The sequence below is a fragment of the Perognathus longimembris genome, chromosome 10 (genome assembly GCF_023159225.1).
Source record: "Perognathus longimembris pacificus isolate PPM17 chromosome 10, ASM2315922v1, whole genome shotgun sequence".
NCBI classification, from domain to species: domain Eukaryota; kingdom Metazoa; phylum Chordata; class Mammalia; order Rodentia; family Heteromyidae; genus Perognathus; species Perognathus longimembris.
In genome coordinates, this window is record NC_063170.1 from 56139911 (window position 1) to 56163373 (window position 23463).

General features: G+C 38.5%; 1 protein-coding gene across 1 annotated transcript in view; it reads right to left on the reverse strand.

Moving 5' to 3' along the window:
- The window catches only part of Suclg2 (succinate-CoA ligase GDP-forming subunit beta), a 239120-nt gene that overhangs the window by 172894 nt on the left and 42763 nt on the right, over positions 1 to 23463 (reverse strand). The window contains exon 2 of the mRNA XM_048356121.1: positions 13228 to 13369. Within this exon, the coding sequence (XP_048212078.1) occupies positions 13228 to 13369 (142 nt within the window). The remainder of the gene's footprint in view (positions 1 to 13227; positions 13370 to 23463) is intronic.

Here is a 23463-nt window from a genome sequence, read left to right on the forward strand (position 1 = left end):
ACAAGTTTCTTTTCTTTTTTTTTTTTTTTTTTTTTGCCAGTCCTGGGCCTTGGACTCAGGGCGTGAGCACTGTCCTTGGCCTCTTCTTGCTCAAGGCTAGCACTCTGCCACTTGAGCCACAGCGCCCCCTCTGGCCGTTTTCCATATATGTGGTGCTGGGGAATCGAACTGAGAGCTTCATGTGTAGGAGGCAAGTACTCTTGCCACTAGGCCATACTCCCAGCTCTAAACAACAAGTTTCAACACATGTTCCATTGTGTTTCCCACCCTAGCACACAGCCAATAAATATTTGATGAATGTATGAATCAATTAAAGTCCTGTCTTCCATTAAAACACATCTTCTGCTTAAAATGGGAAGAAAAATGGGTAAAACAGATGAGTTTATCTTGTAAGATATAAACATTACAGTCAGGAGAAAACAAATTCATTTTATAAATGTGTTCACTAAATTCTAGGCATGAGATTGATGTACATACATCATATACATGCATATATTATATGAGAGTAACATGTATATATCATATACATGTGTATAACATGAGACTGGTATGTATATAAAAGGTCAATGTTTACTGTATATAACATTCTATGTGTATGAAGCATTCTCATGTTTGGTTGGTGAATAACCAATCACCTTCCTGTTGAACTCCTTCTTAGTGAGGACTCATAAATTTCTTGATCTACAAAGGCAAGGAGTACTTTTCAATTTATTCATAGTATCACATGAGGAGTTACACTCAGATCTGTCTCCTACATAAGGCAAAACTTCTCACCATCCTTAACAAAAGTAACAAGCTTTAGCCACAAGCAGTAAAATGTTCAGTTATGCCTTCTCTGTCCAAAGCAAATATTACCAATTTCTTCAATCATTCTAAAATAGCCATTTTCATAAAACTCCAAATGAATGGGAAAAGGTCAATGTTTTTATCCTACAGTCCTGTTCATTAAAGCAATTAGTTCAATAACAAATCAGAACAGAACTACAGGTTTTACCTACCTCCTCCTGGAAGATTCCCTGACCTTCTGTCCAACATACACAAGGAAATAGCCCTCTGTATGACCATAACCTGCTCTACCTTTGTCCTTCTAATATTCCCATAGAGTTATTATATACCAGTTTCTCTACTAAGAAGTGACTATTTTGGAAGTACCAACAATCTTCTCTGTTGTTTCAAAGAGTTCTTTTGTTTTCTATTATTGTTGTTATTAAGTAGTTGTAAAAGGAGTTGTTACAATTCCGTAAGTCAAGGGTGAGTACGATGCTTCTTGGTCAATTGTGGCAAAATGCAACTGGAGTCAGAGTGCTGGGATATAGAAGACGAAGAAATCAGAAAAATACATAGAAAGAGAGAAGCAACGGGGACCAGGGGACTCAAGGCTTACCAGCTCCTGAACCCCAAGTTTCCATAAGCAAGATTATTTATTAGGTAATTTATTAGAGAAAGATACCATGGGTATATACACAAAACAAGGCATCTACACTGTTATTCCAATCACAGAGACAATACAGATTTTGTGTAAATAACTGGTTCCCTTATTATTTTGAGAGTGAAGACTGCAACCCAGGTATAATTCTAGCATGTCTTCCACTTTTGTCTAACTTTCAAGGTCCAGCTCTCAGCCCTTCCAGCACTACGGAAGGGGGTGACATTCCAGCCTCCCAACCTTCTCCCAAGCCGGCTATTTTAAACTTTCCAAGGCTTAAACTTTCTCAGTGTTCCTAGTACTGTCAACGTGGTGTTCTAATCTTTCAGACCATGGTTTTGAGCTCTCCCATGGTTTCCTTTTATCCCATCTGTTGTAATAAACAGAATATGCAATACTCTGATTAGGATCGAAATCTAGTATCACAGAATGTTAATATTTTTCAGGAGAAGTAGGAATAAAAATGCCACTGAAATGAGCCTATCTGGGGCACCTTTCAACTAAAATGAGCACACAGCCAAAGATACTACAACTTAGTATAACTCAGAGCAGAGCTCATCAATGTAAATAGAAAAAAAAGCACCTACAAACCAAGACACATGTGTTAACACAACCAGATAGAACTCAAAGAGGCTCAGATGGAAGGTAAAGCTGGTTCTGTATAAGAGGATTATTTCTGGAAATACCTAATCTTACCAACAACACCACACTTTGACCAAGGCTGTTGTGTATTATTAGACACGAAGACCAGCCTGAGGAAAACCCTGAACCAAAGAAATCCACCACAAAGCTGAGGGCAAGTACATTTCCCACCAACACTATAGGGCTGCTGTTGCCTGAGTATGGCACTCTGCCTTAAAGGAAGATAAAGGCCAAGACCCACAAGTCCCACTTACTATGCACATCAGCGAAGTCATGTGTGGCAACTTTGAACCTAAATGGAGAGATCCTTGGTATATTTGTTTGCTTATTACTCCCATTCGATAGGTTTTCCCTTGATATACATAACCTATCAGTTTCCTTTTCCACATACTGAAATATCTGATTTATTCACTCAAACTGAATGAAAGAGAGGAAAATACTAATTGAACTAGGCTGTTTACCCATATGATTTTCTTTCAAAGGTAGATAAAGCAATGTAATTCTTTTAAACTTTCTAAATGCATTTCTTTTTTCTTTTTTTTGGCCAGTCCTGGGCCTTGGACTCAGGGCCTGAGCACTGCCCCTGGCCTCTTCCAGCTCAAGGCTAGCACTCTGCCACCTGAGCCACAGCGCCCCTTCTGGCCGTTTTCCATATATGTGGTGCTGGGGAATCAAACTGAGAGCTTCATGTGTAGGAGGCAAGCACTCTTGCCACTAGGCCATATTCCCAGCCCTAAACTTTCTTTCTTTTTTTTTTTTTTTTTTTTGGCCAGTCCTGGGCCTTGGACTCAGGGCCTGAGCACTGTCCCTGGCTTCCTTTTGCTCAAGGCTAGCACTCTGCCACTTGAGCCACAGTGCCACTTCTGGCCGTTTTCTGTATATGTGGTGCTAGGGAATCGAACCCAGGGCCTCAAGTATACGAGGCAAGCTCTCTTGCCACTAGGCCATATCCCCAGCCCCCAGCCCTAAACTTTCTAAATGCATTTCTTGACATCTTTGTAGATAACCTAAAAACCTCAGGTTGAGCCTTAGTACTATTTAGAAATATCTGCTGAACACTGCCAATATCTGTAACAACTGCCTTAGGGAATAATATAGCATCTTAAAAACATAATTTCTTAGGTAATATTTATTCTATTACAATGTAAATAAACTATGATTTTCTTTCAAAACATGTAACTTTTCACTTTATATACCATCGTCCTAAAAATATCAACCAGTACAATATGAATATAACTCATTATCAAGTAATCTGACAAGCTGTATGATATATATATATATAATTTAACACTCGTGTGTTAATAGAATGGCATTGAATTTTTTATTTTTATCAGCTATTGATGATCAATATTATTAAAAACATCAATAAAGGCTCAAAATACTGGTTCAACAATGCAACAGCAAAATATTCACAAGGCAACAGGCTGTAAACCAACTGTACAACTCCATGGGAGGGAAGGGAATTGGGGAGGGAAAAAGGTGGGAGGAAAATGAGGGAGGATGTAACAAGTTTGATAAGAAATGTACTCACTGCCTTATGTATGAAACTATAAGCCTTCTGTACATCAATTTGACAATAAATTAATTAATTTACAAAAACAACACTGGTTCGTGTCAGTCTAGAAACGAATAAATATAAGGAAGAAAACCTAATTCTTATGAAGCATGTGTGATGCTTCTCTGTTTTACTTATTCAAATCACTCTTTCAAGACTTTTGTTTATTTTTAAACTGGTCTTGGGGATTGAACTCTAGGCCTGGGCACTATTCCTGAGCTTCTTTTGCTCAAGGTGAGCACTCTACCACTTAAGCCACAGAGCCACTTATGGCTTTTTTGAGCAATTATTTAGAGAGAAGTCTCATGAATTTTCCTGCCCTGGCTGGCTTCAAACAGTGATCCTCAGATGTCATCCTCCTTGGTAACGAGGATTATAGGCATGAACCCGTGGTACCCGACTGAAGTATGTATTTCAATTCCCAATTTTAAGGTCAACTGAAGCATGGTTGGAGTAATCAGACATGGGAAAGCAGGAAAAATACTATTCAGACTATATGGCACATGTTCATTTTAATTCTTAATGCAAAACTCTACCATATTTTCCAAGATTAAAATAATGAGATTATTCCTGTGACAGAAGAGATTTTATGCACTTAAGGTTTTCTTTTAAAAGCCAAAGTATCCACAGAGGAGACATAAGGAGTGAACTCCTAGGCCACTTATCCCAGGCAATATCTTTCTGCATTTTCAGCTCCCATGTACCCTATAGACATTGAGAAGTACCAATCTATAAAATGAAGTGGGTCAAAGACCCCAGAGAAAATAATTCACAGAAAAATGTGGGGAGGCACAACCAACATAAATTCCTTGTTCAAATACAATGAATTCTGCACACATGCACACACACACACGTGCACGCACTCATATGCATATGCCAATCCTGGGACTTGTACTCAAAGGCTAGACCCTGTCCCTTAGCTTTTGTGTACAAGGTTAGTACTTTACCATTTGAGCCACAGCTCTACTTCTGGCCTGTTTTTGGTGGATAATTGTAGATAACAGCCTCACAGACTTTTCTGCTAGCTTTGAACCATGCTGTTCAGATTTCAGCCTCTTGAGTAGCTAAGATTACAAGCATGAGTGACAGGTGCTGTGCTTGCAATGAACTTTTAACAAATTAATGCATAACTCCATCAATGGTCCAATCATGGCCACACAGAAATCTAGTAATAAATCAGAACCAGTCTTTAAAGAAAAGCATTTGTTACTGTTATTCACAGGGAAATGGTCAGAACTTGAACAAATAATGTTGAGTGAGACAAGCCTAGAACACAGAAAACAAAGGGGCATGATCTCCCTGATATATGACTGTTAACAAAAGGAGACGGAGAGACAGTAGAGACCAAGTCTGTGAATACTGTATATGTTCTTGATACATTGTATATTGCATATATGTCAACCTGACCTAGACAAGGGATAGAAAAACAGGTCGTAAGATATCACAAGAAATGTACACACTGCCCTACTATGTAACTGCACCCTCTTTGCACAACACCTTGTAAAAAAATTTATGTCCAATTAATAAAAAAAAAAGTATTTGTCTTTGGTTCAAAAAAGGATTACATGTGAGAATATTTGTCAAATCTTGGCAGGATCCCAGGTACAAGGTAAGGGCCCAGAAGCTAAATGCCAGAATTCAAATTTTTATTGGTTCAAATATAAGAATTGATCATTCCTAAAGATGAAGCACTTGTAAGCATTGTTCCCACTGGTTTCTAAGGAAACTGAAAGAAGCTAAGTGTGTACTCTCCTAAATCTTGCCTGCCACAAAGTGCCTTGATCCGGCCCCTTCCTCTGTAGCTCTCCTGCAGCTTCTATTCAGTCAACATCGCCAGGCAATTCAATTAGTGAAAAGATATTCTAGCTTGGAGAAATTCTAAGATGAGATGCCCATCTATATCTGAAGACTTAGTAAAAAGAACATTTTAAAACATAATTTCTGGGGCTGGGAATATGGCCTGGTGGCAAGAGCGCTTGTCTCGTATACATGAAGCCCTGGGTTCGATTCCCCAGCACCACATATATAGAAAATGGCCAGAAGTGGCGCTGTGGCTCAAGTGGCAGAGTGCCCTTGAGCAAAAGGAAGCCAGGGACAGTGCTCAGGCCCTGAGTCAAGGTCCAGGACTGGCAAAAAAAAAAAAACAACAACAAAAAAAAAACATAATTTCTTTGCAAAATTTTACCAAGTAGGAAATGTTATGAAGGGCCACAACTTGCTGAATAAAATTTGCTTTATAACTAGTCTGGACAAATCATTATATTTCAATTCAGGTCCTTTATCTTTTTGTCTGGAGGGGAGGGTGCCTGTACTAGGGTTTTAACTCGAGGCTTCTTATTCTCATTGGACTTGCTTCCTCAGCTGGTACTCTACTACTTGAGCCACACCTCCATCTCGGATTTTCCTTGGCTAACTGGAGATGTAGTTTTGTGAACTTATCTACCCAGGCTGGCTTTTTACACTACAGGCCTTCATGCCTCAACCTCCCAAGCAGCTAGGATTAGAGGTAGCCACAGGTACACAGCCCCAGTACTTTTTTAAGAGAATTTCCAAGTAAATATTAGTAAGTAAAACTTTTCTGGTAAACAAAACTATGTACAGCATGGCATACTTTGTGTATCTTAAGACCTATGATGAGCTAGGCAACTCCTGTAAACCTCAGCTACTCAGAAGGCTGAGATCTGAGGATCACAGTTCAAAGCCAGCCGGGGCAGAAAAGTCCTGTGAGACTCTTATCTCCAATTAACTAGTATAAAAATGGAAGTGGTGTTGTGGCTCAAAGTGGTAGAGTGCTAACCTTGACTGAAAAAGCTCAGAGACAGCACCCAGGCCCTGAGTTCAAGCCCCACAATGAGTATTGTACTTAGATAAGTCAGAGCTCCTAGCAATAAGTAGCAGAAATTAAACGGATCTGAAACAAGCAAAAACTAAATCATGAAAATGATTCTGAGGAGCTCACAAAATCACTAAGAAAGCTCAAGATGAAACAAAGAGGCCAACAGTAGCAGGAAAGCAGGCACTTCTTAAGCTCAGAAGGAACACCAATGTTATTACCCAAATGTTATTACTAACTCCAGATTCAAATAAATATGTAGCTGATATACTGGTAAAATGAAGATCTACTTTATAGACATCAAAGGGTTTCTTGCCTACCATTTAAGATAAAAATGACCATCATCTCCACACAAAGATCCTTTTGCAAGATACTACCACATAATAGGATATAACAAAACCACAACAGTCAAAGAACTGTCAATGTATTTAATTGCCTGCAGGACTAATAGTGCACACAATCAGCAGTCAATGGAAAGCAGACCCCTTTGTACATAAAGTACAATTCCTAATGGTTTAAATAATTCACCAGGGTTTGGGATGTGATTATATAAAATGAAAAGAGTAAGTTATTGTATTGATGAATGGAAAAACACGTTGTAGCTGAATGCAATCCAAAGCTAGCCAAATTCAATAAAAGCCCCTTATCTCCATTTCAGGATGTATGTCATTAGCTCACAGAAGATAAATTTCTCCATTCTATATTTTAATTCTCTTCCCAGAAAAAAATAAAACTGTGGAATTTTGGAAATATTCTTTCTGTTGCTTGCTTAAATGTTAAGTCTCCCGTCAACAGAAAGAGAATAATTTACAAGCTATAAATTATTTATAATTATTTATAATTATTGTTTCTAAAAACAGAAAGGTAATAGTCCAAGTTAAGTGTCATCTGTGTTTATTTATGTGCAAATAGTCTTTAAGAAAGGTATTTTGGGGGGTATGAGGGACAAGATAACAAGCAGTACAAGAAATGTATCCAATGCCTAATGTATGAAACTGTAACCTCTCTGTACATCAGTTTGATAATAAAAATTTGAAAAAAATAAAAAAAAAGAAAGGTATTTTGGAAGAGATGTGGTTGTTCACAACTGTAATGCCAGCTACTCCAGAGGAGATCAGGAGAAGCTCCATAAAAAATCAGTTCAAGGGGCTGGGGATATAGCCTAGTGGCAAGAGTGCCTGCCTCGAATACACGAGGCCCTAGGTTCGATTCCCCAGCACCACATATACAGAAAACGGTCAGAAGCGGCGCTGTGGCTCAAGTGGCAGAGTGCTAGCCTTGAGCGGGAAGAAGCCAGGGACAGTGCTCAGGCCCTGAGTCCAAGGCCTAGGACTGGCCAAAAAAAAAAAAAATCAGTTCAAAGCTGGACAGTGCCTGCACAGGCCTGTAATCCTCACCACTCAGGAAGTTGAGACCTGAGGATCACAGTTCAAATCCAGCCCAGGCAGGAAAGTCCATGAGACTCTTCTCCAATTAACCACTAGAAAACCAGAAGTGATGCTGTGGCTCAAAGTGATAGAGCGCTTGAATGAATCTACAGTAATTCAAAAAGAGAAGGGAAAAACATTTGAAGAAAAAAGCTCAGAGACAACGCCCAGGCCCCTGAGTTCAAGCCCCAGGACTGAAAAAACAAACAAACAAAAAACAGTCCAGAAAAAGTTAGCAAAACCTCTTGCCTGTCTCAAACAAGGTGCAGAATGCTTCTAACCCCTAAACAATGTGGAAGGTATACATCTGCTGTTCAATGTCAGCTACAGGAAATGTGTGAGACCTTATCTAAAAAGGAACTAAAGCAAATAAGAACTGGAGGCATGGTTCCAGTGATTGAATACTTTCCTACCAAAATCAAGGTCCTGAGTTTAAATCCTAGTTCCACCAATTTTTTTGTGTGAAAGAAATGTAGCTCAATAGCTATGCCCATATGAACACATAAGATGATGATAAGCAAAATGAACTTCAAGTTATGGAAACAAGTGGTATATCAATGTTGCTATTTTCAACATGCCATGTGAAACTATGCTATTTACTTTTTTTGGTATTTTCTTCCCGTGGTTTTACCCCTGATACCACTGTACCCTGGATATCGTGTAAACATGTATTGGAACTAGGGAAGGAAAAGAGAATACCAAAATCAAGAGACAAAGGATAAAAAGACAAACCAATGCAACAGCAATACTTACAAAACTACATGGTGTAAACCAACTGTACAACTCATGGTGGGGAGAGGAAAGGGGGGAGGCGGGAGAAAAATGAGGGAGGAGGTAACAAGTTGGATAAGAAATGTACTCACTGCCTTACGTATGAAACTGTAACCCCTCTGTACAAGACAAAAAAGAAAAACAAAAACAAAGAAACAGGCCTTTGAAATTACAGAAACACAATCCTACATTAATCTGTTCTCTTTTAAAAAAGGTGAAATGTGGGCTGGGGATATAGCCTAGTGGCAAGAGTGCCTGCCTCGGATACACGAGGCCCAAGGTTCGATTCCCCAGCACCACATATACGGAAAACGGCCAGAAGCGGCGCTGTGGCTCAAGTGGCAGAGTGCTAGCCTTGAGCAGGAAGAAGCCAGGGGCAGTGCTCAGGCCCTGAGTCCAAGGCCCAGGACTGGCCAAAAAAAAAAAAAGGTGAAATGTCAGCATAAATATTAGTCCTTCACATAGTAGGTCTTCTGTAATTATCTTGATTATTTTCATAAATGGAAAAACTACGTAACTAATAAGCTTTCTAAAGACAAATGGATGTAAGGGAAACAAGTGCATTCTTAAATCATGCTCTAATAGGTAGTTCTATAAACTGCCGCAGAAGTAAATACAATAAATATGTTAAGATTTTAATTTACCAGACTAAATTTACCCTCAATCAGATATAACTCCATTTTCTACATAAGGAAATAAGGCTCTCACACAATATTATCACATGAATTGTGTTTTAAAAACAAACGCTTTTACTATTCATTTTAAACTAATGTTCAAATTAGCAAGCTTTGCATAATTACATGGGGAAAGGTTCTATTGCCCAAAGAGATACAACAAAATGAATTATTAAGAAAAATATCTACAAATTACAGCTTCTATAAATTGTATCTTAAAACCTGCCAAAACTAGTTTTAATTGAATCCTCTAATTTTATTAATATGCATTTTCCATCTTAAAAATGCTGACACACACAAAACTATCTCCTAAGTATATCCTCATCAAGTTAGCAAAGAAGAAAATGCATTGGGGTGGTTTTAAATCTAATCTAGTTGGATTCAAATCCAATCTTTGTTGATTAGTACCTTTACAAGCTTGGCAACTTTTATTTAACCTTATCTTGCCTGCTTCCTTGCTTATAAAGCAAGACTACTACACTACAATGTCAGGACTTGGTAACTAAGGAAATACAATGACAAGAGAGAAATTACAGACAATCAAGAGCCATCTATTCTGCATAAGAAAATGGAGAGAAAGGGGAAAAAGGATTGGAGCAACCAGGAGATGACAAGTTCCATTTGGGCCAGAAGACCAGAGACACAGATGGACAATGGACAACCAAAGATGTGGGTTCAGACAAAAGACATAAAATAATCCACAGAGATTGAACTAAAAATTAGTATGGCTAATATCAACATTGTTTTCAATACATTTTATAAAATACTTAGTTCAAAATACATCTATATATAAAAAAATCAAAAAGGAAATCACATTTCAGTCATTTGTGAACTTTGTCAGTTAAAATATGAGCTCTCCTAACACAACTGACCGAATACTGCTTATCATGTCTCTCATCTGTCAGCAAATTTGAAAGATGGCAGTAATAAACTATCTGAATTAGATCCCAAGGATAATGATGATGATGATGATGATTATGAGGGTGATGATCAAATCCTATATAACACATTCTGCATGTTAGAAATATTAACATTCTATACAATTCTCCTCTGATAATATCATAATCTTTAAGGAAAAGATCCTATTTTCAGGAAAATCAGAAAGATATGTGAGTTCTCCAGCTTTACTTTTCATCTCAAATCTATTTGTTGAAATTCCTTTTGTGCCTGGGCTTTTAACCAGTCTTGCAGTGACAAGAACATAAACACTATGAAGTTTGTGCCAGACTCTCCTAGCTTTGCTTTCTCTAGGCAATCTCACTAAGTGATGTACACACTTCCTTTCATATTTACTATTAACTCTTTTCGCTATCATCCAATTGGAATGAGTAGCATCTTCTCGTCCACTGATATGTGGACGAGATTGAAACTATTCAACAACAGAAGCCACAAGAGATCTACAAATGGAGTACAAGAAAGAGGTCATTCACCAAGTGAGCTTCTCAGATGGCTTCTGGGCATTCCTTTTGGCTCTAAGGAGACTCACAGGGGGACTCTTGGCTGGCCATGCATCCTAGAACATCACAAGTGTACACAGGTCAAAGAGTAAAGAACAGAGTGTGAACTTAGGCTGCATCCTTCCTTCTTACTTCCCCTCACCCACTTGTACTTGCACTTGCACTTTCTCACTCACTTCATCATTCTCAATTGTTCCATTCAGTTTGAATTTCTTGAAATCATTCAAGAGCCAAACTGAGCTTTCATGAAAGAGTATGTCATTATTAAATTTTGTTTTACTTAAACTTATTTCATAATCATTTTCCCCTTCCATGTTCCAGTTCCTGCATGTACATGCCACCTTGCTAACTCCCCAAGAGCAAAAACTGCCTAAAAAGCATGGCATATAGTCACCAAAGTGCTGCCTAGATAGATTCTTTTATAACACATCCATGATGACACAAAACTTCAGCTCAGCTATGCCTAAATTGTGCTCCTAGCAATAACTTACCTTTCAGAACATCCTCAAAAAGGATCCTAAGGCCTAAATTCTAGTGCTTCAGTGTGTGTAACAAAACAAAGACAATGAAGATTGAAGATCAACTTGAAATCTACATTTCTTCATTCTGAAAGCTCAATCTCCTCTTCCCACAACTACAGGAGTATTAAAATTTTTTTAAAATCCTTTCTTGTAAAGTTTTCACAGGAAAACACCACCCTTTTACTGGACCTAGCACAATTTACTGAGGAACAATCCTCCAGGCCTAAGTCTAAAGTTAGTAAGGTTTTTCACCATAAAACTTAATTTTGACATTTTTTTAAGAAATGCAGAGGGAGAGAAAACAAATTAGAACATTGAACTATAAAGCCTGCCTGTATCTTGCATACATAAATTTGGACAGGGTCAATGAGCACAGGTTCATTTTTGGTTTGGGCATGAAAAAACTACTCCCCAAGGTTGTACACCGAGGATGCATGTTCAGCTTCTAGTGTCCAGACTTGCATGGTCCAAGACAGCAGTCACTGCCACATATATCTATTGAGCAACTGGAATAGAACAAGTGAGAAATGTGCTGTAGGTATGATCTACAAACCAGGTTTATAAAGATTAGGTCAAAGATAGCTAGGAACATTTTCTCACACACATAATCCTAGCTGTTTGTAAGGCAGATTTCGGACAATCACAATTCAAGGCTGGGCATAAAAAGATCACAGCCCAGGGTAGTTTGGGCATAAAGTAAAACCCTAATCTAAAAACAGCCAAATGCAAAAGGAGCTGGAGACATGGCTCAGCGACAGAACACCTAACTAGCAAGCACAAGGCTGAGTGCAATCCCAGTACTAGGGTGGGGGGTGGGGGGAAGGAACCACAAAAAATTAAATAAAAAAGATTAGGACAAAAAATGGTGATTTCTGGGCTGGGGATATAGCCTAGTGGCAAGAGTGCCAGCCTCGGATACACGAGGCCCTAGGTTCGATTCCCCAGCACCACATATACAGAAAACGGCCAGAAGCGGCGCTGTGGCTCAGGTGGCAGAGTGCTAGCCTTGAGCGGGAAGAAGCCAGGGACAGTGCTCAGGCCCTGAGTCCAAGGCCCAGGACTGGCAAAAAAAAAAAAAAAAAAATGGTGATTTCTTAGTATTAATTATGTGTTGAATTATATTATTTGGATATATTACAATAATTGCAACTTATTAAAGTTAATACCAACTATTTTCTTTTGCTTTTCTAAATGTCCCTACAGAAATTTTAAAATACTGTGGCTCACATTTGGATAGTGGTAATCCAGATTAACAATAAGAGAATATATAATGCAAATATATGGAACAGCCACTGTAAATTTTAGCCAAAAGCAGGACCTGATTTTCAAGGCTTTCATTCGTACTGAGTAAATTGAATAGATTATCTACCACCACAATGAATGGGTCCATCAAATAGGACTGAGAGAGCAACACAATCGTGTTGCTCTTTTGATCTCTAGATTAGGAATAGAGGCTGAGAAAGGGGAAAACACTCATGCCAAGTTAGAACTGATAATGGGAAGGCAAAACTGAGTCAGGGGGACTCTAAAACACATGAACAAACTCTTTCTCTCCTCCAGTCTCTCAAAGGAACTCTATCCAATTTCTAAAAGGTTTATAAAAGGTGACCAACTACGATGTCTAACACTGCCTGCAGTGGGCTTCTGCATTCCCTCTGACCTACTTCTCCTGGCCACTAAATCATAACTGAGAGAAGAGGATGCAAGAGAGATAGAAATCTCAGTGCAATTACCAGAGGAAAAACTTATTTAGCTCAAGTAGAAAGAATCAACTTTTTCTGCATGGACATTTTTGCTTTTGCAATTCAAGCTTCTCACCTCTGTCAATATAAATTATAACAACAGGAACTTAGTAGAAAAACATTGGTTATGAACTTATTCATTGGAGCAAGTGGGTTTCAGCTGTTAAGAGTTAGCTTACTTAGTCTTTTAGCAGCCTCCAGAGCTTCATTTGCAGTGTTTGCTACAAAGAATCTTTGAACTCTCACTCCATGCTCAGACATCAACTTCTTGCTCTGGTATTCCTGAAGATTCAGCCATCTTCTGGAGGTTAACTGAATTGCCTAGAGAGGCAAAGGTACTTATTAATAACAAGAAAAGTAACAATCAATCTATATGGCCTACCTTATAGGTACTATCAGTGGGCAATGAAAAATACAGGTTATATACCAAAAGTATCTTGATAAATTCTTCACAATTATTTTAATCAAAAATATTAAAACAGTGGGCTGGGAATATGGCCTAGTGGCAAGAGTGCTTGCCTCGTATACATGAGGCCCTGGGTTTGATTCCTCAGCACCACATATACAGAAAATGGCCAGAAGTGGCGCTGTGGCTCAAGTGGCAGAGAGCTAGCCTTGAGCAAAAAAGAAGCCAGGGACAGTGCTCAGGCCCTGAGTTCACCACCTAGGACTGGCCAAAAAATATATATATATATATATTAAAACAACCATGCATATACAAAATAATGTATTTTTTTAAAAAACTAGTGAAAATAGAATAAGGTCTATAGTCAACAGGAACACACTAGTGCAAATATCCTGGTTTTAATGCTGTACTAGAATTATAACTATATAATTTTAACTATGTCCAAGATGCAGAGTGGTACATGTGACTGTTATAAATTTATTTCAACTGTCTATGAGTCTCCATTTCTAAACCAGAAGTTATTTTGAAAAATTTTAAAGACCTTATTAAAAAAACCTATGCCTCCTCCCAGACCCCAAATAGTTAAACCACACAGCATTACTTTAATCACTGTGTCCACACTATTAATCACTGAAAAGTATCTCTAAAAACCCATTATAACTTTCTTAGGTCTGGGCTTCAGCTAAATTCACTTCTTTACCATAGATTTTAATATAAAGAGTGGACATACTCATTTTGAGTCTAATGACATTATCTCTTTACTGCACCAAAGGTTAATAAAATGATCAGAAAGATTCTCTGGCAATTTAACTAATTCTTAAACTTGCATATTACCAGTAATCTGGTTTCAGTAGAGGCAGTTTTCCAATATGCACTATCAATCACTTTTTAGTTTCTGCTAAAAGAATAGCCAAAATACAGGACTACATAAGAAAATAATTGCTGTTTTTGCTCTATCTGATAATGTTACCAACATTTCCAAACAAATCTACAAACAATTTTTAATGACAGGAAAAAAGTGAATACACTGTTACACTTGCTTCCATCCATGAATCATGATGCAAAGGAACTTGCAAGGGATAGGGTAATGGTACCATTAAAGCACACTAAAACTTCAGACCACATAACTAGGTTACAAGACCATGGGAAGTCACCGTGTACCCACCCAGCAGCTTCATGAATGTTCTCTATGTATTCAATGGCAATACCAGGTACACCATATATAGCACTGAGACCTCAGGGCATTACCAAATGGGACATGAGCTTTTAGGACCTCTAACATGTACCTTCTTTTCAAATCTTCATACTACAATGTACTCATGAGCACTTTTGAACAAGGGATCAAAGAAGCAGAACCATACAAATAAACTAAGTAATTTTTTGTATTTTTAAGCAAATATTTTATTTAGCATAGAGAAAATAATGTAAGATGACAAATGAATAAGTCCTATATTTTGTTACCTAATAAAGGCAAGTTTGCAGTCCCAGAAAATGACTTCCTCTAAAAATAGAATAGCACAACTCAACCCATATATTTGAAACACATAATTTGTGCATACTTATAAAAACTGAATCTTTACATGAACAGGCCTATATAGATCCTCCATGCACACACACGTATATATATACACATATATGTATATACATGTGTGTATATACATACATATGTAATATGTGTGTATATAGATGTTTGTTTATATGTGATGGTGCTTTTAATATAAAAGTTGTCTGTAGTTTTTTTTAGACACAAAAGGTCATTAGTAAAGTACAAGACAAACAATGCTCACATTACAGTGTTGTCAGCTGGGTTTTGATGTTATTGTTACTCTTCTAACTTTTTAGTCTTAATGCAACATTAGTAAGTTGAAAAACTAAATTTAACAAATGAACACTTATAGGCTTAATGATGTAAGTAGCATGCCAAACAACATTCCAGAAAAATAGAAGTTTACAGTGTTAATTTAAAAAATCCTCTAGTGAAAGAAAACATTACAGGTTACATATATGCTATTATATGAGATCACTTTTAAAATGGCAAACGAGGAGGATCAATACATCATGTTGGTGTTGATATACCAATTCAAAGCCATTAACCAAAGAAAAAAATATAGTTTGAAAAACACATTTGAGAGAGACTAAACACAGCCACCCGTGTGGTCATGGTCAATTCCTTTTCATTAGAGCACTCGCTGTATTAATTTTAGATATGTTAATGCAATCTGCTGCAAACTAATTGCAATTGATCCACAGACCAGCTTCATAGACATATAATACGTATTGACTGTTTCTACATTGACTCAAATTAAAGTCAGCATAGAGACTGCTGCTCTTAAATTGAAAACCAAGACAATGGAACCTCATTCCAAAGCCAGTGCTGATATCCAACCAATGATCCTACAACATAATCTTCTCATAGAATCATCACCTATTTGTGCTCAATCTAAAACTTGGAAGAGAAAACAGCAAAAAAGGAAAGTGAGCTAGGTCTAAACTTCATTAAGTCAACGCTACTTAGTAAGCATTTGTGCTGAATTTTTTACTATAACAAAGATATGGAATCAGCCAAGATGCCCCTCAGTGGACAAATAGATCAAGAAAATGTGGTGTATATACACATAGAATTCTATACTTCCATCAGAAAGAATGATATTGAAACATTTGTAAAGAAATGGAAAGACCTGGAAACAATTATATTAAACGCAGCAAGCCACATCCAAAGAAAAATAAGTTGCATAGTTTCTACAAATAAACACAATGGATGGTAAAAGACAAAAAATTACACTTGGACATGATAAATTAAACAGGACTCTAAACATTTACATGGTAAGACCAAAGGAGGATATTCTTTAGGGGAGGATCACAAAGGCTCAACAACTATGGTATATGGGTATATGATGTTTATCAAGTGAGAACCAAGAAATGGAAACAAGGCTTTTTGTTATTTTGTTTTTCGTTTTTGTTTTGGTTGTTACTTTTTTCCTTTGTTGTTGTTTTTTATTTCTGTACCTTTGTCTTGTATGTTAGTTTATCTGGAGGACCATGAGAGGAGGAGCAGAGAAATGGTAGGACAAAGCATAAACTAATGCAGCAGTGATACTTACTAGATACTATGTTGAAAAGGAACTAGGGCTGGGAATATGGCTTAGTGCTAGAGTGCTCCCCTTGCATGCGTGAAGCCCTGGGTTCGATTCCTCGGCACCACATAAACAGAAAAGGCCAGAAGTGGCGCTGTGGCTCAAGTGGTAGAGTGCTAGCCTTGAGCAAAAAGAAGCCAGGGACAGTGCTCAGGCCCTCAGTCAAAGCCCCAGGACTGGCAAAAAGAAAAAGAAAAGAAAACTATACAACTTGTGGGGACAAAGGGTTGGGAGGGAAAAAAACTAGGAGAAAATGAGGGAAAAGGTGATACTGTTCAAAGAGATATATTCATTACCTGACTGTACATCACCTTTACAATAAAAATAAATAAAAAACAAAGAAAAAGAAGAATTTGTACTGAGTCCAGAGAGGAGCAATTGAATATGGTCTGGTAAGAAGAAAATTAATAAGACATTTATTAAGCAAATGGGTATTACAAATTTCTGAGTATTAATAATAATAATTTCATCTGCAACTAAGCATTTACACTGTGCTGGATACTATACTGAGTGCTCATGTGAAAAAAATTCTAATGTGAAAACAATCTTGAAAAATCAAATATTCTCTCTAGCTGTCATTAGTGCAAATCAACAACTATTCCCAAACTTGCTCCTTCTAGATATTTCTTTGCCTTAGCTGAAACTAAATTAGGCCACCGCACAGCTAGTTGCTGCAAACATTAAACTGCCATCTCTTCCACCCTATCCAAGTACTCTTTTTGTTGAAAGGGGGAATTGTAATTAATATTCAAGATGGCACATGATTTACCAGCCAGGGGCTACAAGAAAGAAAAATGTATCCCAGGTGGTTCAAAAGGAATGTGCAGTAAAAAGCTAACTCTGTAGACTTTCAGCCAGGTAATCCACATTCTTAATAGAACATAGCTTAGCTTCAGAACACAAGTCTATCCTGATAAACAAAATCACCTTACAGGTAAGAAAACGCAGCAGAAAGTTAAATCACTTGGTCAAAACCACAAGCTACAAAAAAACAAACCTTCTCAGACAAAACTTATGAATCCGCTGTTGATTTCCTGTGTTTCTACACTGGTCCCACATTCCCAGAATTGGAGATACAGACTGGGGTGGAGATGAGCAAGACAGCATCCCTGTCTTCAAAAGACGAAAGTCTACCGGGAATAGAACTTGCATGGAACCTAAGCATAGCACTGTAATAAAAAAATGTAATTGTTCCAGGCTGTGAGCTTTATCTAGACTTTTTCATTTCATAGTTTTGGACTATAGGTAACTGCATAAAGTAAAAATGGACAGGAAAAGTTTGTTAGTCCCATCATTTGCCTGTTTGCCCTTAAATCCATTCCCCATGCTCCTTTACCAAACATCTCTCTGTATCTCTGAGACTGTTAAGAGATCATCAGGCATTGGGAAGACGACACCGGACTCTGACTTCCTCTTTCTGAGGAAGCATCTAGAACATCATCTCCAGCAATGATCATACCTCCTCTGAAGCTTCAGGTCCCTCCAGAAGAGCTTTCTTTCTCTCATTCGATCTACTTGTCTCTTTTGCCATGACTCCATTCCCATCAGCTGGCCTGGTCTCCTACCTTTCCTAGGACTCAGAGAAGATAGGTGCTGGTGTCAGTCTATATAGCCTCCCCAACACCTCACTGTACAACAGCTCTAACAATATGTTAGTAAAATTTCCCCTTGTTAAAATCTATTAAATGATCTGGTAGAAAGTGAATCTCCCTGATTGTATCCTAATATACACAATGATTTACATAGCCTAATGGGGGTAGGAGAACTGCCAAGTCTCCACTTTTACTAGGGAGAGTTTGGGATACTGAAGAGAGAAGTTTCCCAGCCAGGTATAAAAACTGCACTGGAATCTAACCTCCTCACCCTAAACCCAGAAACCTTGTGAAAGAGGGGAAGTGACTTGGCCAGCATCATGTAAGCAGTAGAGGGAAGCTGAAACAGAAATGATTCCTATTTTTTGTCCTCCTTTATATTATATTGGTTTCAGGTAGGTAGGCACCTAGACTTAGCTCCCTTTACACTTGCAGAGTTACCTGGGCCCTTGTTCTCTCCCCTTCTGACTTTGTTTGATTGAGCAAGCATTTCCAGATAGATGGGAAAAGAAAAACACAACTAAAAGCAGCATATAAGAATTTCAGAGCCTATCGGAACTCAGGAGCAGAGACAGAAGAAAAAGAATGAAAAATAGGGGGAAAAACAAAGAACCAAGAGATTAAAAAGGACAATGACTAAGTGAGCAAACATCCACAAGGAAATTCAAAGCACAAAATTAGAAGCTATACAGAAAAATATGACAGGGTCTAGAAATTATTCTTCACTCCATAGTTTTAAAATTACAAGTCTAGAAATGACTGAAATAGCACCATAGAGGAAGAAGGGGGGCATGGAATCAATAAAGGCAGTATAGAAAAAGATATGCCATTGAGCCAGGCACCCCACAAAGGGAAAATATGTGGGCATTTCCCCACCTACTCTGCACCTAGTATCTTCAGCAGGCCTTGGCCCAGAAGTCCTGACTGGAAGGCAGTTTTAGAAATAAGGAAATTAGAAAAACCAACAAACAGAAGGGCCATTATGTCAAAAGCAATAGAAACACTATTGGGTGGGGGAAATGGAGTTATGATACCATCACTGTGAAAGTTATGGTGATTGGTGCTGTTTCATACACTTGCCCAGCCACAGAAAATACTCACATTAACACCTTCAAGAGTAAATTAACAGCTAAACATGGTAGCTCATGCCTATAATCCCAGCACTAGGAAGACTGAAGCAGAGAGATCATGAGTTAGAACCCAGATAGAAGCCTGTCTCTCTAAAAGGAAAACACTGATTTAGTAACATTTATGAAAAGACCTGGAAAGTTCACTTCTCCATGTGTCTCCCTCACAAAAAAAAAAAGTGCCAATTTTATGAAGAACCCTGTATAATGCTGTTAGTAACAAATCAGCAACACTGGCAATGATCAAAATGCCCACTACATTAGGACAGTGGCTACATAATCCATAATATGTTCAAATTACAGATAGTCCCAGAGTTACAATGATTTCACTCAATGAATTCTCAGCTTGAATATGGTAAAACAATAACAACAAAAACCTTATTTTTCCACTGGTAGTATAGTAGTCAACTAATCATATGATACTACTTTCTTATAAAATTGCTTTGTGTTAAAATAAATGAACTTACATAGGTTAACATGTGGTTGAAGTATGTTTAAGGTAAACTACATTAAGCTAGGGTTTCTGATACTTCCATTTTATGGTAAATGTATTGGGACGTGACTCCATCGTAAGTCAAGAAGCATCTGTAAAGGAAGAATTTAAAACATCTGTGACAGCACAGGATCACCCAGTACCCATGTGTTCCCCCACATTTCTAAATGCTCTGTAGCTAGCATGACAGAACTCTAAAAGAACATGCACAACACTCAAGAATCCTTTCTGCTGGCAAACTGAAGTCTCACGTGGAGATGATGAAATCAAAAAGTGGAAGGGAGTTCAATTATTTAGTTAATACAATCTCCTAGAAGTCACCTTGTCTGAATTGAGTTTTTTGTGTATTGTTGGAATTCCAACTCAGAACCTCAGACTTGCTCGGTAAGCACTCCCAGATTTGAGCTCCAGCCCTTTTTGCCTTGGTTATTTTTCAGCTAGGATCTTGGCATTCTTGCCCAGGCTTCAATCCTCCTATCTACACCTCCATCTTCCTAGTGTCTGGGATCACAGATAACCACACCCAGGTCATTTGTTCATATGGGACATCTTGCTAACTTTCTGCCAGGCTAGGATGAACCACGATCTTCTCTCTCTGCCTCCTGATTTGCTGGGATTACAGACATAAGCCAGCACAGTCAGTCCCAAAATAAATTTCTGATGTATAAAATAGTGAGATCTTAGGAATAACTTGTTACATACATATAGTTCTCCTTAATTTGTTAAGTGTAAACATACTACCAGTAATTATTCTCTAAACATATCCTCTAAAATTTCTAAGAGAAACCAGCATTAACACAGGAACAACATATCCACAAAATAACATTTGCTTTTCAGACATATATCCACACACAAAGTAGCATTCTTTATCTCCTCAGGATTTGTCTGTCCACCTGTGTGTAAGCAAGAAAAGTTCTATTACCAATAAGCTGGCTGGAGTTCTTCTGCTCTTAACAGATGGAAACTGAGAGTAGATAATGGGTAGTATAAATTTTGGGGGTAGGGCTTTTTGTCAGATTTAGGCCCTTTACTGAGGGCTTGTAGGCTGGACTACCAGACCAACAGGCTTACAACTCTGGATCCTAAGAAACAGATGCTGGGGCTGAGGATATAGCCTAGTGGCAAGAGTGCCTGCCTCGAATACACGAGGCCCTAGGTTCGATTCCCCAGCACCACATATACAGAAAACGGCCAGAAGCGGCGCTGTGGCTCAAGTGGCAGAGTGCTAGCCTTGAGCAGGAAGAAGCCAGGGACAGTGCTCAGGCCCTGAGTCCAAGGCCCAGGACTGGCCAAAAAAAAGAAACAGATGCTTATAGCTTCAAGCTCTAGGAGCCAGAGACTTAGAGCTCTAGGCAGTTCAGAACAGAGAACTCTGGGCCTTGATGGTCAGTGGCAACCAGCAATCCATGACTCAGTAGCAGCTAGGGATGAACACTGGTTGTTCTCAAACCTTGGGACTCTCAATTCTGAATAGCAGCTGCTGTGACTATTGTTGGGTAATGGGTATAAGAATTCTCAGTCCTTAGACTTAGTAGCTCGCCAGAACTCTTCCACAGACAGCCCATCTTCAGCACTTCTGCCTTCCACTCTGGGCTGGGCACCTCCTCTCACCTGCCATTCACTGAACTGTCTCTGTTCCTTCCTTTCTGGAACTTTAAGACATCTCACTGCCACACCACTGCTGCCACTCAGCCTACTTTACCCACAGTAAACAAGCCTTTTATTTGGTTGGTCCTAATATTGCCATGCCAGTGAGTACAAGAGAGTATCTCACCCCTAACTCCAAATATGTGAAAAATGGCCTAATAATGGCCAGAAGAGGGTGTGGTATGACTGCGGCATGCAAATGTGATGACTGCACTTTGCACCAATCAGAGAATAACTTCAGTTTCAACACCAATCACAGTCAAATGTAAGTACAATCCTTCCATCTGTCAATCACAAGACATTTTGATGATTCACTAAAGGGAAGTATTCCTCCTTCATACCTGACTAAAGACAGCCTCACAAGGTCCTGAGGCTGGGCTCCCTAGGAAGCTATAAGAAGGGCTCATCTCAAGTTCAAAGAAACCTGTCTTGCCTGGCTGGAGTGAAGGTTTCCCACACTGAGGCAGTCTGTGAGTGGAAGCAGGAGTTATATCTTCAACAGCCTGGGGTTAAATAAAGTGTCCCTGTAACAGTTCTCTACTCAAGGTAGGGAGGGAGGGGTCTGTTAAGGAGCCTGCTCCAATAATTTCCCTGGAAGAAAACATCAAAGGGTGCTTGCAGAAAGTGTTCACAAGTTTTAAAACATCATCTTCAATGACATTAACAGTGTTCAACAGTGTCTGTCTCCTGCCCCTTAGGAAGAATTGAGACTCCTTAATTTGTCTGAGGTCTAGATTACATTCACTACACTAATACCAATACACATGAAGGAGGAGTCAATCTTAAAAAAATGATTTTAACTTAATCTGTAATTTTAAATGTCTTTAAATAACGAATTAATTCATTATTTGAGCAACAACAACCAATCTACCTTAAGACAAGTTTAAGAGGAAGTAATAAAACCTAGCATTTGACCCAACTAAGTCTCTCCAAACATGCCTAGAAAATAAAGGGCCTGCACCATTACTTATAAGTGACAGGGTCCTTGAATGCAGATTGGGAAGGGAGGGTGGGGGAGGGGCAGGGACTGCATTTCCTGTCTCACAGAAGCACCAATGATCACATAAACACACGCTGTTATATATGAAGAGGCTCTTAAACCTCATTTCCAGCTCTCAACAGCAATGACCACAGTGGAATACAAACAAGGAATTAGCTGTAAACACACAGGAAAATATATTTCCTTCTTGTTACAGGCATGGTAAGGAAGGCAGATGCTCAGTGGGCTATAGCAGGGCAAAGTTAAGATATGTCTGTGATACTTTAATTTTTGCCAATGTTGTTCTGTATGCAGATGAGTGCCCATAAATCTACTGAGGTCACATCACCTAGATGAGGCTTTAAATAAATATGTTGGTGTCAATGAAAAGACAGATACAACTCAATGTGTCTCAATATGAGCATTGTAAAATAAAAGGCCTGCTTGCCTCAAACAGGCACTGATGAAGGAGCCACTTTAACTGTGCTGTCCAATAAAAGAGATTAAGTGGATCCTGATTGTAAGAGGAATAATAAGAGTACTATTCAGTTTAGGGTTTAATGTAATGATGCAGCATGTCATCTTCTCCTGCAGCATGAAAACATGCTAAAGAGGTAGAAAAGCAGCCATGGCAATTACAAGTCCAAGCTTTCAAAAGGAAAGAAACAATGCCAGATAGAGAAGAAAGAGTAAAAAGAATATGGAACCATAGTATATTTCACTAAGTTCAGTATAAAGTGCAGAGTCTTTACTTCGAGTCATTTAAGAAAATAAATCAAGTATTTTGTATAGAATGGTGGTGCTGGCCATTACTTTCATTTATATCCCTGCTTTGCATGGTGTGAGGAAACTAATTAACCAATTAATTAGTCCCATGTGACTAGGTCTTTAAACTGTAGGAAAGGTACAGAGGGATCCTACCTACTGGAGGGACAAGAAAAATGGATACTAACAGGCCCAACCTCAAAGATGTGAGGATTAACTGAGTTATTATGTGTAAATCAATCAGAGCAGTACCTAAGATAAATACCCAGATA